The 17,649-nt window shown below is 46.5% G+C and overlaps 1 protein-coding gene across 5 annotated transcripts in view; it reads right to left on the bottom strand.

Annotated features, from left to right (window-relative positions):
* FMNL2 (formin like 2) overlaps positions 1 to 17,649 on the bottom strand; it is a 118,262-nt gene that overhangs the window by 16,049 nt on the left and 84,564 nt on the right. For all 5 annotated transcript variants that reach the window (XM_054277832.1, XM_054277834.1, XM_054277833.1 and 2 more), the window contains exons 7-11: positions 11,403 to 11,511; positions 8,961 to 9,037; positions 5,799 to 5,892; positions 3,495 to 3,569; positions 845 to 955 (exon numbers count right to left, since the gene is read on the bottom strand). In XM_054277832.1, the coding sequence (XP_054133807.1) occupies positions 845 to 955; positions 3,495 to 3,569; positions 5,799 to 5,892; positions 8,961 to 9,037; positions 11,403 to 11,511 (466 nt within the window). The remainder of the gene's footprint in view (positions 1 to 844; positions 956 to 3,494; positions 3,570 to 5,798; positions 5,893 to 8,960; positions 9,038 to 11,402; positions 11,512 to 17,649) is intronic.

The following is a 17,649-nucleotide window of genomic DNA, read 5'->3' as shown; positions in this document are numbered from 1 at the left end:
GGCACACAGGGCACACTGGTGACACCGGGCACTGGCACAGGGCTGGGGACAGGGGCAGCTCAGGGCACTCCACCACCCCAGGAAACCCTCTGGAGCCCAAACAGGCCCAGGTCAGTCAGGCAGGGTCTTGTCCTCTGTCCCTGCAGGGGACATGACAGCTTCCCTGCCCGTGGATGGGAGCTTTAGGGTCCCTTCCAGCCCAAAGCACCCCATGATTCCTCTGTGCTTGCTGGGAAAGGCTCTGCCTGGTCCCCATGCGCTCCCAAGCACACCCACGGCCACTGCAGCCTGTCCACACACACCCCACAGACCCCACATCCCTCTCCCGGTGGTCCCTGAGCAGGGACCTGCAGGGACAGGCCACTGCCATGCCCACAGCAGCAGGGTTTCCACGGATGTGCCACCAAGGACAGGCAGAAATGCTGCCTGGAGAGGCTGTGGTGCCCCAATCCCTGAAGTGTCCAGGGCCAGGCTGGAGGGGCCTGGAGCAGCCTGGGACAGCAGGGGGAAGTGAGAAACTCTTTCAGGTCCTTTCCAACCCAAACCACTCTGGGATCCCAGGGAGAACAGAGAAGGGGAAACAAAGAAGCAGCTGACAGACAGACAGACAGACAGACAGACAGCAGAGGACTCTGGCTGTCACAGAATCCCACAGGAGACTCCTCCAGCCCCGTGGGGACGTGGCAGGGCGAGGGTGGCTGTGGTTCATCCTCCCTTTGTTATCAGGCTCCAGATTTAGCTCCAGGCTGTAATTCCAGCTGGCTGCAGCCATCCCCTCCAGCTGAGGGACAGCCCAGGGGCTGTGGGAAAGGGGGTTTGGGGCTGGGAGCAGCCCCAGACTCACGTCCAGGTACTCGTCCAGGCCCAGCTTGGTGAACTCGTACTGCAGGTGCACTCGGAAGTTCATGTCCTCCACGGAGTGCACCACGATGTTGATGAACTGCATGCAGGCCACCTGCAGGGACACCCAGGGACACCAGGGGTGGGAACTGAAACGTAGGGAAACCCCAGAACCTCGGGCTTGTAAGCCAAAGCTCAGAACTAAATACAGGATTTGATCCGAGAAGTAAATACACGTTTTGATCTGAGAAATAAATACAGGATTTGATCCTTGGAAAAGGTTTGTAAACTTAAGCGATAGAATAAGAATGTAAATTTATAGCTTAAAGTTAAGTTGACATGTTAAGTTAAAAATAATAAATTCTAGAGTTTTAGAGTTTAAGATGCAGAAAAAATAAAAGTATTTTTTTACAAAGGTAAATAAGAAGTTTTGCATATAGCACTGTAGGTTTGTATGTTATAATATGACTAAGAAAGTTTACACTATGAGTTCATAAGGTGAAACATTTAAAGATTAAAGTAAAAATATAAATATCTTTGTTAGTAATGTTTTGTTGGTTAATAAGTCTTTACAAGTTCCTACAATTAGAGGTTTTGTGACCTTCTGAGCTGTGTGGTGAAGATGTGAACAGAACCCACCTTTCTTACTTGTGCAGAAGATAAGAAAAATAAATTGCATCATCTAAAGCACTACAGAAATCATGTCTCCAACTTATTCAAAATTCCTCCCCAAATCCCCACCTCAGGTACCCCCAGGAGCAGCTGGAATGGGCTCTGTGGGACCAGCACTGGGCAGCATCCCAGGAGCAGGATCTGAGCAGGCTCCCCAGGCTGGGCACATTCCCTGTGCTCCTGGCAGGGAAATCCATCAGCTGCTCCCTGAACTGCCCCATTCCCAGCCCAGGCTGGGCTCAGGAGTCCTGGGCTGCTGGGATGGAGGGGAATGAGCATTCCAGGAATTAAATCATGTCTGCAGAGCCACCTCCCCAGAGCAGGAATGCTGCCCAGGCCAGGGCAGGCTCCAGGCTCTGAAAAACCAGTCCTGGGTCTAAACAGCCTGGAAAAGGAGATTCATCTGGGTCTGGGTTTAAACAGCCCGGAAAAGGGAGATTCATCTGGGCCTGGTTCTGAACAGTGTGGAAAAAGGAGATTTATCTGGGCTTGGGTTTAAACAGACTGGAAAAGGGAGATTCACATGGGCTTGGGTTTAAACAGAGTGGAAAAGGGAGATTCTTCTGGTCTTGGTTCTGAACAGCCTGGAAAAAGGAGATTCATCTGGGCCTGGTTCTAAACAATCTGGAAAAAGGAGATGCATCTGGGCTTGGGTTTAAACAGCTTGGAGAAGAGATTATTCTGGGCTTGGTTCTAAACAGCCTGGAAAAAGGAGATTTATCTGGGCCTGGCTCTAAACAGTCTGGAAAAGGGAGATTCACCTGGGCCTGGTTTTAAATAGCCTGGAAAAGGAGATTCATCCAAGCCTGGTTCTAAACGTCTGGGAAAGTGAGATTAGTCTAGGCCTGTAAAAGTGAGATTACTGTGGGCCTGGAAGCCCCCATTTAGGAAAGGAGGCTTGCACAAAAGGACCTCTGTTGGGTACCCAAGGCACATTTCCCAAGCTGGACCAGGAGCAGATCCCAGGGATTGGCATCCACACACATCCCAAGCTAGCCAGGGCAAGGCAAAGGCTCCCCACGGTTTGGGATGTGGGCAAATCTCCTCTGGAGTGGCAGGAATTAGGGTAAAAATCCCAAAAATTTGTCCTTCCCTTGCCACACCCTGCTGTGCCCAGGTGCCCTCATGCCTCTCAGGATCCCTGGAGCTGTTCCAGGAAGGAATTTCCCTCATCCTTGCTGGGTTCCTCATGGATAAAACCCCATCCTGTGAGCAGCACTGCAGCAGCAGCTTCCCAACATCCACCAGGATCCCTCCCAGACCTCCAGGAGGAACCTGAGGGTTGAAACAATCTGATTTTCCTGCGGGAAAAGCCTCCAGAGACTCCACATCTCCAGGGCATTTGGTGGGAAGAAGGAACTGGAGGCACCCCCTGGATCACCAGTTTGGCACTGGGATTTGGCCACTTCCCTGGGATCTGTTCCAGGGCCCAGGGGAAAAGGGGATGGGACAAATCTGAGACTCCAGGCTGGTGCCTTGAGGGGAAAATGCAAGGATCATGTAATTCCCTCCTTTTCTTTTTAAATCCAAGGAATTTGCCAGCCTCATTTTTAACCTGCTGGCCCTCAGGGCTGTGATCCCATCCTGGAATCATTCCTGGAGCCTGCAGGAATCACCTCACTGGTCCTCTAACACTGATTTTTGGCAGAAAAAGGTCCTGTACACAAAGCTCAGCACTAAATTGGTAAAAAATGCAACAGAAGCCTCAGAATTCCAGTGCTGGGGTGGGAAATCCTGCTCAGAAGGGACCCACATCAGATCCAAGCCCTGAGCAGGAATTCAAGAGAGGCTTTTCCTAATTAAATCAGGATTTCAGTTTCTCACACTCCAGCAAAGGCCTTAAACCCCCAGATTTGGGGGATTTTTGCCATCAGCCCTGGAACCATCACCCTCCCTGCTGCTGCAGCTCTGCCTGGGCCAGCAGAAGGGCCCAGGGAAGGAAAATGCCGGAAAACCCAGGAGTTTGTGGCAAAGGGACTCACCATGAAGTCAATGTTGTTGTCCTCGTTCCTGAAATGCTCCATGAGCTTCTCAAAGCGCTGCTTCTCCCCACACACCTGAAAACAAAACACCACACCTGGGTCAGCCCCACAGGGAGCCTCAAACACACCTTACCTGCCTGCTCACACCCTCTCCAGCCAGGGTAAAATACCATCAATAATTCCAGGTGGGCACCTGCAGTGTGGGGCTGAGCAGCCAGGCACAATTCCTGCGCCTCTGTAATTACAAAAGAACTCTTTTTATCTCTTTTCTCCTTAAAAGTTGGATCTCATCCACAAGTGGAAGGAGCAGAGCTGCACCAGGCTGTGCCACAGCTCAGAGCTGACTTTTCTCTGTAATTAGGGAGAAACCCAAATGACAGGGAGGGAAAAGAGAGAAAATTATCCCTGGCTGAAGGAAGAGTGAAAATAAATCAGTGTAACATCAGAATTCCAGAGTGACCTTCCCAAAAGCTGGCTGGATGAGCTCAATCCCAGTTTATTTTCTTGGCATTTCTCCTTGTCTTGGAGCAAAACACCTTGGGTTCTCCAAAGTCCACCTTCAGAAAAGCTCCTCAGTTCTGGGTTATTCCCAAGCACCTGAATGCTGGGTTTACCTGGGAATTCCAGCTGATTTCCCACCCAGAGAAGCCACGAGCACACCCTCCCCTCCCAAATCCCACTATTCTGGAATATTTTTGTATAAACCACCACAGCAGCTCTGCTGGGTGAGAGCCAATGATGGGATTGTTCCCTGCACAGGGAATCATCCTGGATCCCTGTCCCACCCAGACCCCAGCTTGGATCCCACAGAGCTCTCAGAGATTCTGGATTTCGGGGGAGCACCTGGAGCTCCCACAAAGCTCCCACAGCTCTCCTGGAATTCTGCTCCTCCTGCAACACCAACCTCAGGGAACGTGGATAAACCAGGGAGCTGCTTCTGCCACATCCACGGGCACCAGGACACAGGGCTGGGAATGCTGAGGGAGCTCGGAGGGGATATCCCATCCCAGCAGAGTCTGAATTATTATTAATTCCAGTTATTTGGACATTTTCCAGCTCAGCTGGGATATCCCATTGCAGTTTGCTGCCCTGCTGGAATAAGAGGTGCTGGAATGGTTGGAATTAGAGCTCCTTTGCATAAACATGGAAATGATGGATAATATTATTCCAGTAATTTGAATTTTTATTATTATTTCCAGTAGTTGAATCATTATTAATACTTGGATTTTTCTGTGGTGGTTTACTTGTTGGGAAACACCTTTTATGGTAAAAGGTATTTATTTATTTTATATTTGGAATAGTACTGATTTGTATAGTGGTTTAGGTTTTTTTGTATTTTGGGTAACAATTTGGTGTTTGTGTATTTTCTGTAGATTTTGGGTAATACTTTGTTACATGTTTAAGTTTTTAGTACTTGAAATATGGTTTTTGGTGAGCTTTGTTGTTATTATTTTTTTGGAATTATTTTGTTGAGGGTTAAAAGGGGTTAAATGGAGAGTTGTGAGGGGTTTTTTTTTTAGTTTTTGATTTGTTGTTTTCAGAAGTTTTTTGAATTGTTCTGTTAGGACATTTGTTTGCATTGTTGTTCTATGCTGCGGAGTGTATATTTTGTTGTAGATTTTTATTATTTGATTAATTACATATATAAATCATATAGATTAAATATATATGTTAATTATATGTTAAGTTAATTTTTAATATTTACATTACTTAATATTATGTATTATTATATAATATAGCTATAACTATAACATATAACATATAAAATATAACAATATATTGTATATTATATATTATATATTATATATTATATATTATATATTATATATTATATATAACTTATATACAATACATAATATATGTAATATAATATAATATTATATTATGTATTATAAATTAATTATTATTATAATTTACTTATATTACTTACATTACTTATATTACTTAATATTAATATGTATGTTATTTATATTATTAAGTTAATAATAAATAATAATTATTTATTATTTATTGTTGGTATTTATTGTTTGAGATCAGGTTGAGATAAGCTCAGCTGGGATATCCCATTCCAGCAGTCTGAGTTATTATTATTATTTCCAGTTATTTGGAAATTCTCCAGCTCAGCTGCGATATCCCATTCCAGCAGTTTGCTGCCCTGGGAGGTGCTGGAATAAAAGGTGCTGGAATTGTTGGAATTACAGCTCTTCTGCACAAACATGGGAACCATGGAGGGGACACCAGGGTGCTCCAGCCAGCCACAGGAGAAGTGGGGAGCCCCAGATGTGCCGAGGCAGCTGCACCAACCTCCTTGAAGTTGTCAAAGGCAGACAGGATGATCTCGTGTCCCCCTCGGACCAGGCACACAGCGGCCAGCAGCTCCAGCACCAGGGCCTTGGTCCTGTGGAGAGAGCACAGGGACACCTGAGGGACAGCAGGGACCCCGCAGGGGACAGGGGGAGCTGGGGATGGATCCTGCAGCCTCACCCCGTGGGGGTGTGTTTAACCCTGAGATGGATCCTGCAGCCTCTGTGTGTGTGTTTAACCCTGAGATGGATCCTGCAGCCTCTGTGTGTGTGTTTAACCCTGAGATGGATCCTGCAGCCTCTCTGTGTGTGTTTAACCCTGGGATGGATCCTGCAGCCTCTGTGTGTGTGTTTAACCCTGGGATGGATCCTGCAGCCTCTGTGTGTGTGTTTAACCCTGGGATGGATCCTGCAGCCTCTCTGTGTGTGTTTAACCCTGGGATGGATCCTGCAGCCTCTCTGTGTGTGTTTAACCCTGGGATGGATCCTGCAGCCTCTCTGTGTGTGTTTAACCCTGCAGTGGATCCTGCAGCCTCTCTGTGTGTGTTTAACCCTTGGCCTCACCCTGTGTGTGTTTAACCCTGCAGTGGATCCTGCATCCTCACCCTGTGTGTGTTTAACCCTTGAAATGGATCCTGCATCCTCACCCTGTGTGTGTTTAACCCTGCAGTGGATCCTGCATCCTCACCCTGTGTGTGTTTAACCCTTGAAATGGATCCTGCATCCTCACCCTGTGTGTGTTTAACCCTGCAGTGGATCCTGCATCCTCACCCTGTGTGTGTTTAACCCTGCAATGGATCCTGCATCCTCACCCTGTGTGTGTTTAACCCTTGAAATGGATCCTGCATCCTCACCCTGTGTGTGTTTAACCCTGCAGTGGATCCTGCATCCTCACCCTGTGTGTGTTTAACCCTGCAGTGGATCCTGCATCCTCACCCTGTGTGTGTTTAACCCTGCAGTGGATCCTGCATCCTCACCCTGTGTGTGTTTAACCCTGCAATGGATCCTGCATCCTCACCCTGTGTGTGTTTAACCCTGCAGTGGATCCTGCAGGGTGCACAGGGAGCTTTGCCTCTCCTGGGGCCATGCAGCTCCCCCCTTTTTAAAGCCTCTCAAACCATGCAGGGATGGAAACCCCAAGTTGGACACTCAAGCAAAAGGCTCTGGTGGGGCTGTGGCAAAGGCAGGGCAGTGTTTGAGGGGTGCTGCTCCCAGGGAATGCCCTGCACACACCTGCAGGAGCAGCTTTGCTCCCCCAGCCAACACTCCTCGAGCCCAGTTCCTAATGGGAGAGCTTAAAATTCCAATCTGCTGTTTCCCTGACGCAAATCTGAATTATTCTCTGTGGTAATTTGTATTTATAGCCCCCCCCCACACACACAATTCACTGCAGGCCGTTGGAGCACACGTCCTTCTCCTGAAAAATCAGGAATCTGAGCTGATTTTCAGCAGTGAAGCAGAGAGAAAACGAGATCACTGAGGGAAAAACATGCAGCAAACTCTGTGTAACCCTGATGGAAACCATCCACAGTATTTCCTTCCAGGATTCCTGGAAAACAAAAGGCTTTCTGGGCAGCTGAGCTCTGAGCAGAGGCAAACCATGCACACACAGAAAAAAAAATTAGTCCCATGCTCAAGCAGCGACTCAAAGCAGATGTTACAGAACAAGAAATACCTTGTGGGCTCTCAAAGGGTCAGGGTTATCTTTGGAAACCAGAAAAAATGGTCACTTCCCTAGGAAATTTTAAATGGAATGTTCAATGCTGCCTCCTCAAGGGTTGGTTGTTCTTATTTTCCTCCTGGCACAGGAAGAACTTGCAGGGATTTTCAGGATCGAGGGGATTTGCTGCAATGTTTCCTCCATGGGGAGGGGATGGAGATCCCTGGGGTGCTGCCCACCCCTCTGGGGTGAGCACAATTCCCTGGAGCTGCTGCTGGGAACTGTGCTCACCACACAGTTGTTGGAATTACAGCTCTGGGCACATCCCAGGCAGCCCTGAGCTCCCAAACCCCACTGAGGGCTCTCACACAGCTCCCCCAGGGCTGAAACAAACCCAGGGCTCAGCCCTCAGAATGTTGCAGTCACATTTTAAATCAGTTTTTTTTATCCACCAAAATCAAAATAACCCAGTTCTTCCAAAAGTGAAAACTTGGGCTCTCCCCCGATTTCCAGGCACTGGAAAACGATAAAAATGATGCTAAAAAATGATGCTAAAAATGATGCTAAAAATGATGATTAAAAATTATGACAAAAATTATGATAAAAATTATAAAAGCAATAAACTTCTCATTTTTTCCTGGCTTGCTGACTTGGGGCTGAATAAAAGAAAGAGGGAAGAAGCTGCTTCCCCCAGGACAGGATTCCTGCCCAGCCTCAGCCCTGGGAATCACATCCAGTGAGGTGATCAGCTCACCCCCTGCTTCACCTTTCCCTGGAAGCACCTCTGTGCCAGAGCTGGGCTGCTGTGACCTGCCAGGGTCAGAACTCCGGGATCTGCAGGAGGAGGGAGCACAGGGATGTGTGGGAGAGCAGGGACATGGAACCACCAGCAGGTCCACTGAGGAGTCACAGCATCCTGACCCAGAACAGAAGTGAAACCTCTCCCAGAGAAATTCCAAACTAAGGATCTCGGATAACATTTCCTAAAGATTTTCCCTCTTTCTCTTCAGGAAAATCCCACATAAACTGCTCATTGCCACTGGGGTTTCCCTGCAGAGAACAGAGCAGAAAGGCTCCAGGAGCCAAATTTCAGCTGAATCCCAAAACTCCAGAATGGTTTGGGGGGGAAGGAGCTTAAAGATGATCCAGTGCCACCCTGCCATGGCAGGGACACCTCCCACTGCCCCAGGGTGCTCCAGCCTGGCCCTGGGCACTGCCAGGGATGCAGGGGCAGCCCCAGCTGCTCTGGGGATCCCATCCCAGCCAGGAATTCCCAATTCCCACCTAAATCCTCCCTCCCCCAGCCTGAAGCCATAGTTAGAGCTGGAGAAGCAGCAGCTTCTGGAAGCACTGGGATCAGACACCCAGTGCTGGTTTATCTGCACTGTTCCAGATCCCATCTGATCCAGAGCACAGCCTGTTCCTCCTGCAGATCCCCCTCTGGAAGCCCTTTCCAGCCCTCTTCACTCACCTGGTCCCGCCCTAGGAGCCAGAGGAGCCTACCTGGGGTTCTTGTTGTTCAGGCTCAGTGCAATCTCATTGACGGCGTGCGGGTGGGACATGACCATGTTGAATCCATACTGGGGAGAGAAGGGACAACCCTGCCTCAGCCTGGCCCAGATCCCACCAATCCCACCTGGCCCCAAACCTCATCAATCCCACCTGGCTCCAAAACCCCACCAATCCCACCTGGCTCCAAATCCCACCAATCCCACCTGGCTCCAAACCCCACCAATCCCACCAACCCCACCAATCCCACCTGGCCCCAAACCCCACCAATCCCACCTGGCTCCAAAACCCCACCAATCCCACCTGGCTCCAAACCCCACCAATCCCATCAATCTCACCAATCCCACCTGCCTCAGCCTGGCCCCAAACCCCACCAATCCCACCTGGCTACAAATCCCACCAATCCCACCTGGCTCCAAAACCCCACCAATCCCACCTGGCCCCAAACCCCACCAATCCCATCAATCTCACCAATCCCACCTGCCTCAGCCTGGCCCCAAACCCCACCAATCCCACCTGGCCCCAATCCCACCAATCCCACCAACCCCACCAATCCCACCTGGCTCCAAAACCCCACCTATCCCACCTGGCTCCAAATCCCACCAACCCCACCAATCCCACCAACCCCAGCAATCCCACCTGGCCCCAATCCCACCAACCCCACCAATCCCACCAACCCCAGCAATCCCACCTGGCCCCAAACCCCACCAATCCCACCTGGCCCCAATCCCACCAACCCCACCAATCCCACCAACCCCAGCAATCCCACCTGGCCCCAAACCCCACCAACCCCACCAATCCTACCTCCCTGACAGCCCCTCTCAAGTAAAACCTCATGGAATTTAAAATCAGAATATTTCATTCTCCCACTGTCCATCACAGCGTCCTGCTCTGGGTATTCCATGATTTTACAATTCCATGATTTTACAATTCCACGAGTTTACAATTCCCTGCCATCAGCAGTGTTGAAGTGCTGGCTTTGGCCATTTCAGCAACAAAAAAGGTCCCAGAGCTGCTCCTACACCACTCCAGACTAATAACTACATAAAATATAACTAAATTCCTTTATAATAATGTACTATTTTTTAGCTTATAATTAATTTTATCATTATTTTATTACTTTAATATTAAATAGCAAATATGTTATTTAATATATTTGCATTATTTAATATACTTAATATGTATTTTATATTGCAGTTAATATATTATGTAATATATTTATAATTATTATTTAAATATTAAATAATAATAGTTAATATTATCTTATAGTTAATTATATAATTATTATAAACATATAATATAATATATTATATATTATATATTATATAGATGATAGAATTATTTTATAATTATTTTAATATAACTGCACGCTATTATTTTATATATTATATATCTATTTTATATTATTACAATACAATCATATATAGTTATAATTATTAATTAACATCAATTATTAATATATAATTAAGTTATTAATATAGTCATTATTTATATTATATTATTTTATAGCTATTTTAGATTTCTACAAAGTAATAATTTATTTATTATTTATAATATCGATTTCTATTTCTTTTAATTTTATATTTATATTTTTAGCTTTATTATGTTATTTTCTATTTATATAAAATAATACATAATTTTATTTGTAACTTACAATAATACACTAAACTCTAGACTAATAATTTATTAATTATATTATTAATTTATATTAATATTAATTTTATTTCTCATTTCTATTTCTATTTCTATTTCTATTACATTATTTTCTATTTCTATAAAATAATAATATATAATTTTATTTATAACCTATAATAATACACTAAACTCCAGATTAATAAAATACTAAACTCCAGACTGACCTAATTAACTGCACATCTAACGAACAGGATCTGGCCCAACACATCCAGGCTCTCACTGCCCTTTCCCTATATCCCTAAATCCCATCGCTGTGTCCCATTCCTTCCCATTTTGTGACAATTTCACCATTTCCACCAATTTCACCCCAAACCCTGTGCCCAGAGTGATAGTGGAACTCTGGAAAAAGTTAAAGATAGAATCTAAAATGTTCGGCTTTGTGTTTTCCCAGATCAACTGCACCTGCGTAAGCAGCATGATAAATTATATAATTGTTAGATGTGATGATTGTTTAGTAATTAAATGGAATTATTATATAACCATAAGAAGAATAGTGAGAAACTATGTTGGAAATTCAGAGAGGGGCTAAATTTATGTATACAATAGAACAATATAAGTTTAATAATTAACATGAAAGTTATGTAACGATAGAGTATAAAACATGATCATTTGGGATGTGTGGTCGGAGTCAGGTTTGGGTCGAACACACCCCGATTCCCAGAGCTCTTAACAAAAAGCACCGCGTACAATCGCCGTGATGATGTGGTTTTGAACGCGAACAAGAGGCTTGCAGGGTCTCACCTGGTAGTTCATGATGGCCCTGAGGCACATGATGCACACGTGCACATCGTCCTTCTTGCTCACCAGCCGCGAGTTCTTCAGGGTCCTGCGGCTGGGCAGCGTGTTGTACCTGCAAACACACACACACCACCGCCATCAGTGCCGGGGATCTCCTGGGAAAGGGCAGCAAGGGACCGGAATCACCCTCCCCTGGCTGAGGGTGAGCACGCAGGGGTGCTACAGAGGACGAGCAGAAAGCATCCAGGGGATAAAGGAGGGAAAGGTCCTGGCAGGGATGAAATGCGGATGTTTGGCTCCAGCTGCGCCTCAGCCCTTCCTGCCAGCACGGGTGACAGGGAATGTTCCCAATGAAACTGGGACAGGGGATGCCACACTGGTTTACTGTCACTCCCTGCCTCATCCCTGAAAATTCCTGGCTAAAATCCCTGATAAAAGCAGGAACAGGGGATGCCACACTGGAGTACTGTCACTCCCTGCCTCATCCCTGAAAATTCCTGGCTAAAATCCCTGATAAAAGCAGGAACAGGGAATGCCACACTGGTTTACTGTCACTCCCTGCCTCATCCCTGAAAATTCCTGGCTAAAATCCCTGATAAAAGCAGGAACAGGGAATGCCACACTGGTTTACTGTCACTCCCTGCCTCATCCCTGAAAATTCCTGGCTAAAATCCCTGATAAAAGCAGGAACAGGGAATACCACACTGGTGTACTGTGACTCCCTGCTTCATCCCTGAAAATTCCTGGCTAAAATCCCTGATAAAAGCAGGAACAGGGAATACCACACTGGTGTACTGTGACTCCCTGCTTCATCCCTGAAAATTCCTGGTTTAAATCCATGATAAAAGCAGGAACAGGGAACACGATACCACACCAGGTTTTTGTACTTCTTCCCGGCTCATCCCTGAAAATTCCCTGTTTAGATCCACAAAAAAGTGGGAACAGGGAATACCACACTGGTTTACTGTGACTCCCTGGCTCATCCCTGCAAATTCCTGGCTAAAATCCCTGATAAAAGCAGGAACAGGGAATACCACACTGGTGTATTGTGACTGCCTGCCTCATCCCTGAAAATTTCTTGCTTAAATCCACAAGAAAGCAGGTACAGGGAATACCACACTGCTTTACTGTGACCACCTGGCTCATCCTTGAAAGTTTCCTGGTTTAAATCCACAAAAAAAGGTAAGGACAGGGAATACCACACCAGTTTATTGTGACTCCCTTGCCCATGCCTGAAAATTCCTGGTTTAAATCCACAATAAAAGCAGGAACAGGGAACACGATACCACAACAGGTTTTTGTACTTCTTCCTGGCTCATCCCTGAAAATTCCCTGTTGAAATCTACAAAAAAGGCAAGGACAGGGAATACCACACTGGTTTATTGTGAGTCCCTGCCTCATCCCTGAAAATCAATGATAAAGCAGGTACAGGGAATATCACCGCAGTTTATTGTGACTTCCCAGTTCATCCCTGAAAATTCCTGGTTTAAATCCACAATAAAAGCTGAGACAGAGAATACCACAGCAGTTTTTGTGACTTCTTGGCTCATCCCTGCCAATTCCCTGTTTAAATCCAAAAAAAGGGCAAGGACAGGGAATACCACACTGGTGTATTGAGACTCCCTGGCCCATCCCTGAAAATCCATGATAAAGCAGGTACAGGGAATATCACACTGGAGTACTGTGACTCCCTGCCTCATCCCTGAAAATTTCTTGTTTAAATCCACAAGAAAGCAGAAACGCTGTTTTATTGTGACTACCTGGCTCATCCCTGCAAATTCCTGATTTAAATCCATGATAAAAGCAGGAACAGGCAATACCACAGCAGTTTTTCTGACTCCCTGGCTCATCCTTACAAATTCCCTGTTGAAATCCATGATAAAAGCAGGAACAGGGAATACCACACCGGTTTATTGTGACTTCCCACCTCATCCCTGCAAATTCCCCTTTTTGACCTCACAACCCAAGAGGAGCAAGGTCCCACACCAGGGCTGGGTGCTCCTGTGCCCACCCTGCCCACAATTCCCAGCTTCCCACAATCCCTTCCCTGGGCTTCTCCTTCCCAGCTGAGATGAAAGAAATCCCCAAACCCAAACTCAAAGGAGTTTTTCCCTTTTTTTTCCCCATCCATAAATATGAATGAATCCATCAGCTCAGGGCACTGCAGGATTTTGGGAAACATGACCCAGTTTGGGATCAGCACTCCATATTAACTAATGTATAAAGTATATCTAATAAGTAGATTAAATAATAAATTATAAACATGTACTATTGAATATTAATGAAAATAATTATAAAATAAATTATAAAGTTATACATTGGTATAAAGGAGTTTAGTTATATTTCATTTTTAGTCTGAGGGGTTGGAGCACTGGAGCTGAATTTTGGGAGCAGCCCAGGAGGAGGATGCTGGCCCCCAGCTCTGCTCCTGCACCTGGATATTTGGGATTTGGGATTCCTGGTGGGAATGGAGCTGCCAGGGCTGTCCCACATCCCCCTGGATCAGCTCTGTGCCCTCCTGTCCCAACATCCCTTCCCAGTCACAACAGGAGCTGAGTGACCCCAAACTGGGAATCTGAACTGGGAAGTGTGGAAGCACCTCCAGGGTTGCCTGGACACCCCAGAGCTGCCAATTCCACACATTCACCCCACCAAATGTGAAAAAAACCAGCAAAAAAAAGAAGGTTTTGAAGTATTTTTAGTCCCACAGAGACAGTTCCTACACTGGTTTATCTCAGATTTAAATTATGAAGGGCTGCAGAATTATTTTCCATACATTTTAGATCAGATTAATGAGATTTTTATCATGCCACTGATGGAAGGAAAATCATTTTCCTCAGTGTCTGGTGAATCCCTGAATTTCAGAACTGAAGCATCCACCAGTTCTAAGAAATGGGGAGAAGTCTCCTTAAACTATAAAAATGACCACAAACCCAGATTTTGGTATTTCCAGATGCTTGGAAAAACAGGATTGGGAAGCAAGAACACTACAGAATGTCCAGCACTGGGTCTGACCTGCCTGGATCCAACCACTTGGATGGGACCTTCCCAAGCTGAGATGTCCCTCCTAAACTCCTCCACACCTGGGTGGCTTTCCAGGCCAAACCAGAGCCTCTCCTTCCCAGAGCCACCAGAACTCAGCACCAACGAGGATTTCTGGTACAGGACCCCCAGAAGGCGGCTCTGCCCCCAGAATTCCAGCCCAGGATGCTTTTCCCTGTGTGTGCAGCCATCCCAAGGCTCCCTGATGGTTCTGTTTGCTCCCCAAGGTGGGGCAGTGTCGCAGACATCTTTTATGGAAAACCCTTTCCTTAGGATTCTTCCTCCTGAGGAGCTGAGAGGCCTCAGGAACAAAATGCAAACAATGGTTATCTGCTGCTGTGGGATGCAACAGGTGCATCTGGGATTGGGCTCATGGGGTTGTTTCTAATTAATGGCCAATCACAGTCAGCTGGCTCGGACAGAGAGCCGAGCCACAAATCTTTGTTATCATTTTCCTTTTCTATTCTTAGCCAGCCTTCTGATGAAATCCTTCCTTCTATTCTTTTAGTATAGTTTTAATACAACATATACCATAAATAATAAATCAAAGTAATCAATCAGCCTTCTGAACCATGGAGTCAGATCCTCATCTCTTCCCTCATTGTGGGACCCCTGTGAGCACTGTCACAGGGAGCTCCAAGCCCTCCCCTTGCGCTGCACCCGCCAGGCAAGGGTGGATGTGCCCGAGCTCCTCCCGCTTTCCCTCACGCTGCTCCCCAAGGCCCGGCCCAGCAGCTGGAGCACGGCTTGGGTTTGATTTCCTGTCTGCTGCAGGTCCCACATGATGTCACCCCCAGGATATTTACCCTGCTAATTAAACTCAGATGGTTCCTCTTTCATTTCCACGGCCCGTCCTTGCAAGGGGAACTACAAAACCTTTCCTTCCTTGCCCTGCAGAAGGGCAGGAGCTGCAGAGCTGGGCCTGGGGAAGGCCCTGCAGAGGGGAAGGGTCTGCAGGGGGTGGCACATGTGGGGAGGGGGCTGGTCCAGAGGTTTGGGGTGAGGAGGATGAGGAAGAGGGCAGGATTTCGACAGCCTTGTGGGAAAACCAGCAACCAGCAGAGCCAGGGCTGGTCCTGGGCTGGGATACAGAGTTTGAGGTTCCTTTTCTCACCCAGATCTGACAGAAAAACGTTTCTGTAAAGAATAATTCCGTCATTTTTTCTATTTTAGGGCCATGGAGGTGCAACCAGGGCTGGAGCCCCTCTGGAGCCAGGCTGGGAGGGCTGGGAATGTTCCCCTGGAGAAGGGAAGGATCCAGGCAGAGCTCAGAGCCCCTGGCAGGGCCTGAAGGGGCTCCAGGAGAGCTGAGAGGGACTGGGGACAAGGGATGGAGGGACAGGAGCCAGGGAATGGCTCCCAGTGCCAGAGGGCAGGGATGGATGGGACACTGGGAACTGGGAATTCCTGGCTGGGCTGGGGTTGCCAGAGCAGCTGTGGCTGCCCCTGGATCCCTGGCAGTGCCCAAGGCCAGGCTGGAGCAGCCTGGGTCAGTGGGAGGAAGGTTGGAATTAGATCCCAAGCCCTGGAATTCCAGGATGTGCCCACTCCAATGGTGCAGACTTTGAATGCCCCAATTTAATACAAATCACTGCTGATTTCTTCCATCATTTTCATCATTTTTTGCTGTTAAAAATTACCCTGTTCTCCCCTGGCTCCCAGAGAGCAGCCCAGGGTGGGTCTCACAGAGATGAGAAGCTGAAGTTCATCAGGGCTGGGTGGGTTTTGGGTGCCATCCCTGCAATTTTTTTGCTGGGGGTAGGTTGGAAACTGTGGGGTTTGTATCAACTGACAGCAAAAATTTCCTTCAGAAAGGGAAGGTTTTGGCTCATCCCAGCAGTTTGGGGTTTCTGTGATCTGCTGGAGCTGCTCACAAAGATGTTCTGGTAAATTAGGAAGTATCTGACAAAAGGATGACTCCCCCGGGCCCCAGAGCAGTGAAAGTGTCACTGGCAAAGCCCAAATTCAGTGACTGCAGCTCCCAAAACCATGTCAGATTTAAGGCAAAATATCAAAGCCCATTTCTGGATTTGCCTGGATCATCCTCTCCTCACAGACCCGACATATTCCAGAGGAAGAACTGAAGTTTCTCACTTCAATCCACATGAAAACTCCAACATTTTCCTCAGAAGAAAGGGAATTTCTAATGGGCTGGGACACTGCAAAGCCTGCATTAATATTTATCTGACAGCAGAGCCTGGCTCTCAGCAAAGCTCCTTCTCCCAAAAAAGCAGCACTGAAATCCCCCAAGGTTCTTCCCCCTTTTTCATCCTCCTGCCCTCATTCTGGAGTCGGTTTCCCAAATCCCTGTGCCTCCCCTGAAGGAAAATCCCCTCTCAGTTGCCAGGGAAACAGGAGCAGGGAATTGGCAGCTTCAGCACTGCTGAGGAGCTGCAGTGGGGCTGGAGGTAGGGAGGGAAGGTCCTGGAGCACGGACACAGCTCTGCCCACCCCGGCCAGCTCCTGAATTCTGCATTTTCCTGGGCAGATCTTCTCAGCCTCCTCCTTTCCCCTCCAAAGCTTTCAGCCCAGCCTGGGGGAGATGGAGGAGTCCCTGCCCATGGGATGGGACGAGTCCAAACCCTTCCAAGCCAAACCAGGCTGGGATTCTGGGCTTCCTTCCTCCCACTGCACAGTTTCCACCATTCCAGGAGTGTCCACACACCCCAAAAATCTCATTTACCACCTCGAGATGGGGCAGAACCTCCTAGTTTTGCCAAAAAACCACCCTGGACTTCCTCCTCAGCTGAGCACCTGCCTTGTTCTGAGGAGAAGATTCTCCTTCAGTTAATCAATATTTACTTGTATTGTATATTTATAATATACAATATTATAATCATAAAAATTATAATACACAATATTATAATCATAAAAATTACAATTCCAAAATTATAATAGCAAAAAACCCCTCCCCTCTTAAAAATCTCTCACCTACCTTTCTTTCATGTTTTTGTTAATGCACACAATCCCTAGCTATTGAAAAAATACCGTTTTAAAAATAGATCTTTAAAAAACCCACATATTTTTAGAAGATACACGTTTTTTTTAAATACCTCTTTTAAACAATATTAAAAATACAGTTTTTAAAATTTAAAAATTATTTTAAAATCTGTATTTTATTAAATTATTAAAATTATTTTATTAAATTATTTAAAATTTGTATTTTAATAAAAATACAGATTTTAAAATTTATTTAAAAATTTAAAAC

This window comes from Melozone crissalis, unplaced genomic scaffold (assembly GCF_028551555.1).
Source record: "Melozone crissalis strain CALT ecotype California unplaced genomic scaffold, PUWL_Pcris_2 ptg000023l_1, whole genome shotgun sequence".
NCBI lineage: Eukaryota > Metazoa > Chordata > Aves > Passeriformes > Passerellidae > Melozone > Melozone crissalis.
The sequence above is the reverse complement of the archived record's forward strand: the minus strand, read 5'-3'. Positions and strand labels throughout refer to the sequence as shown.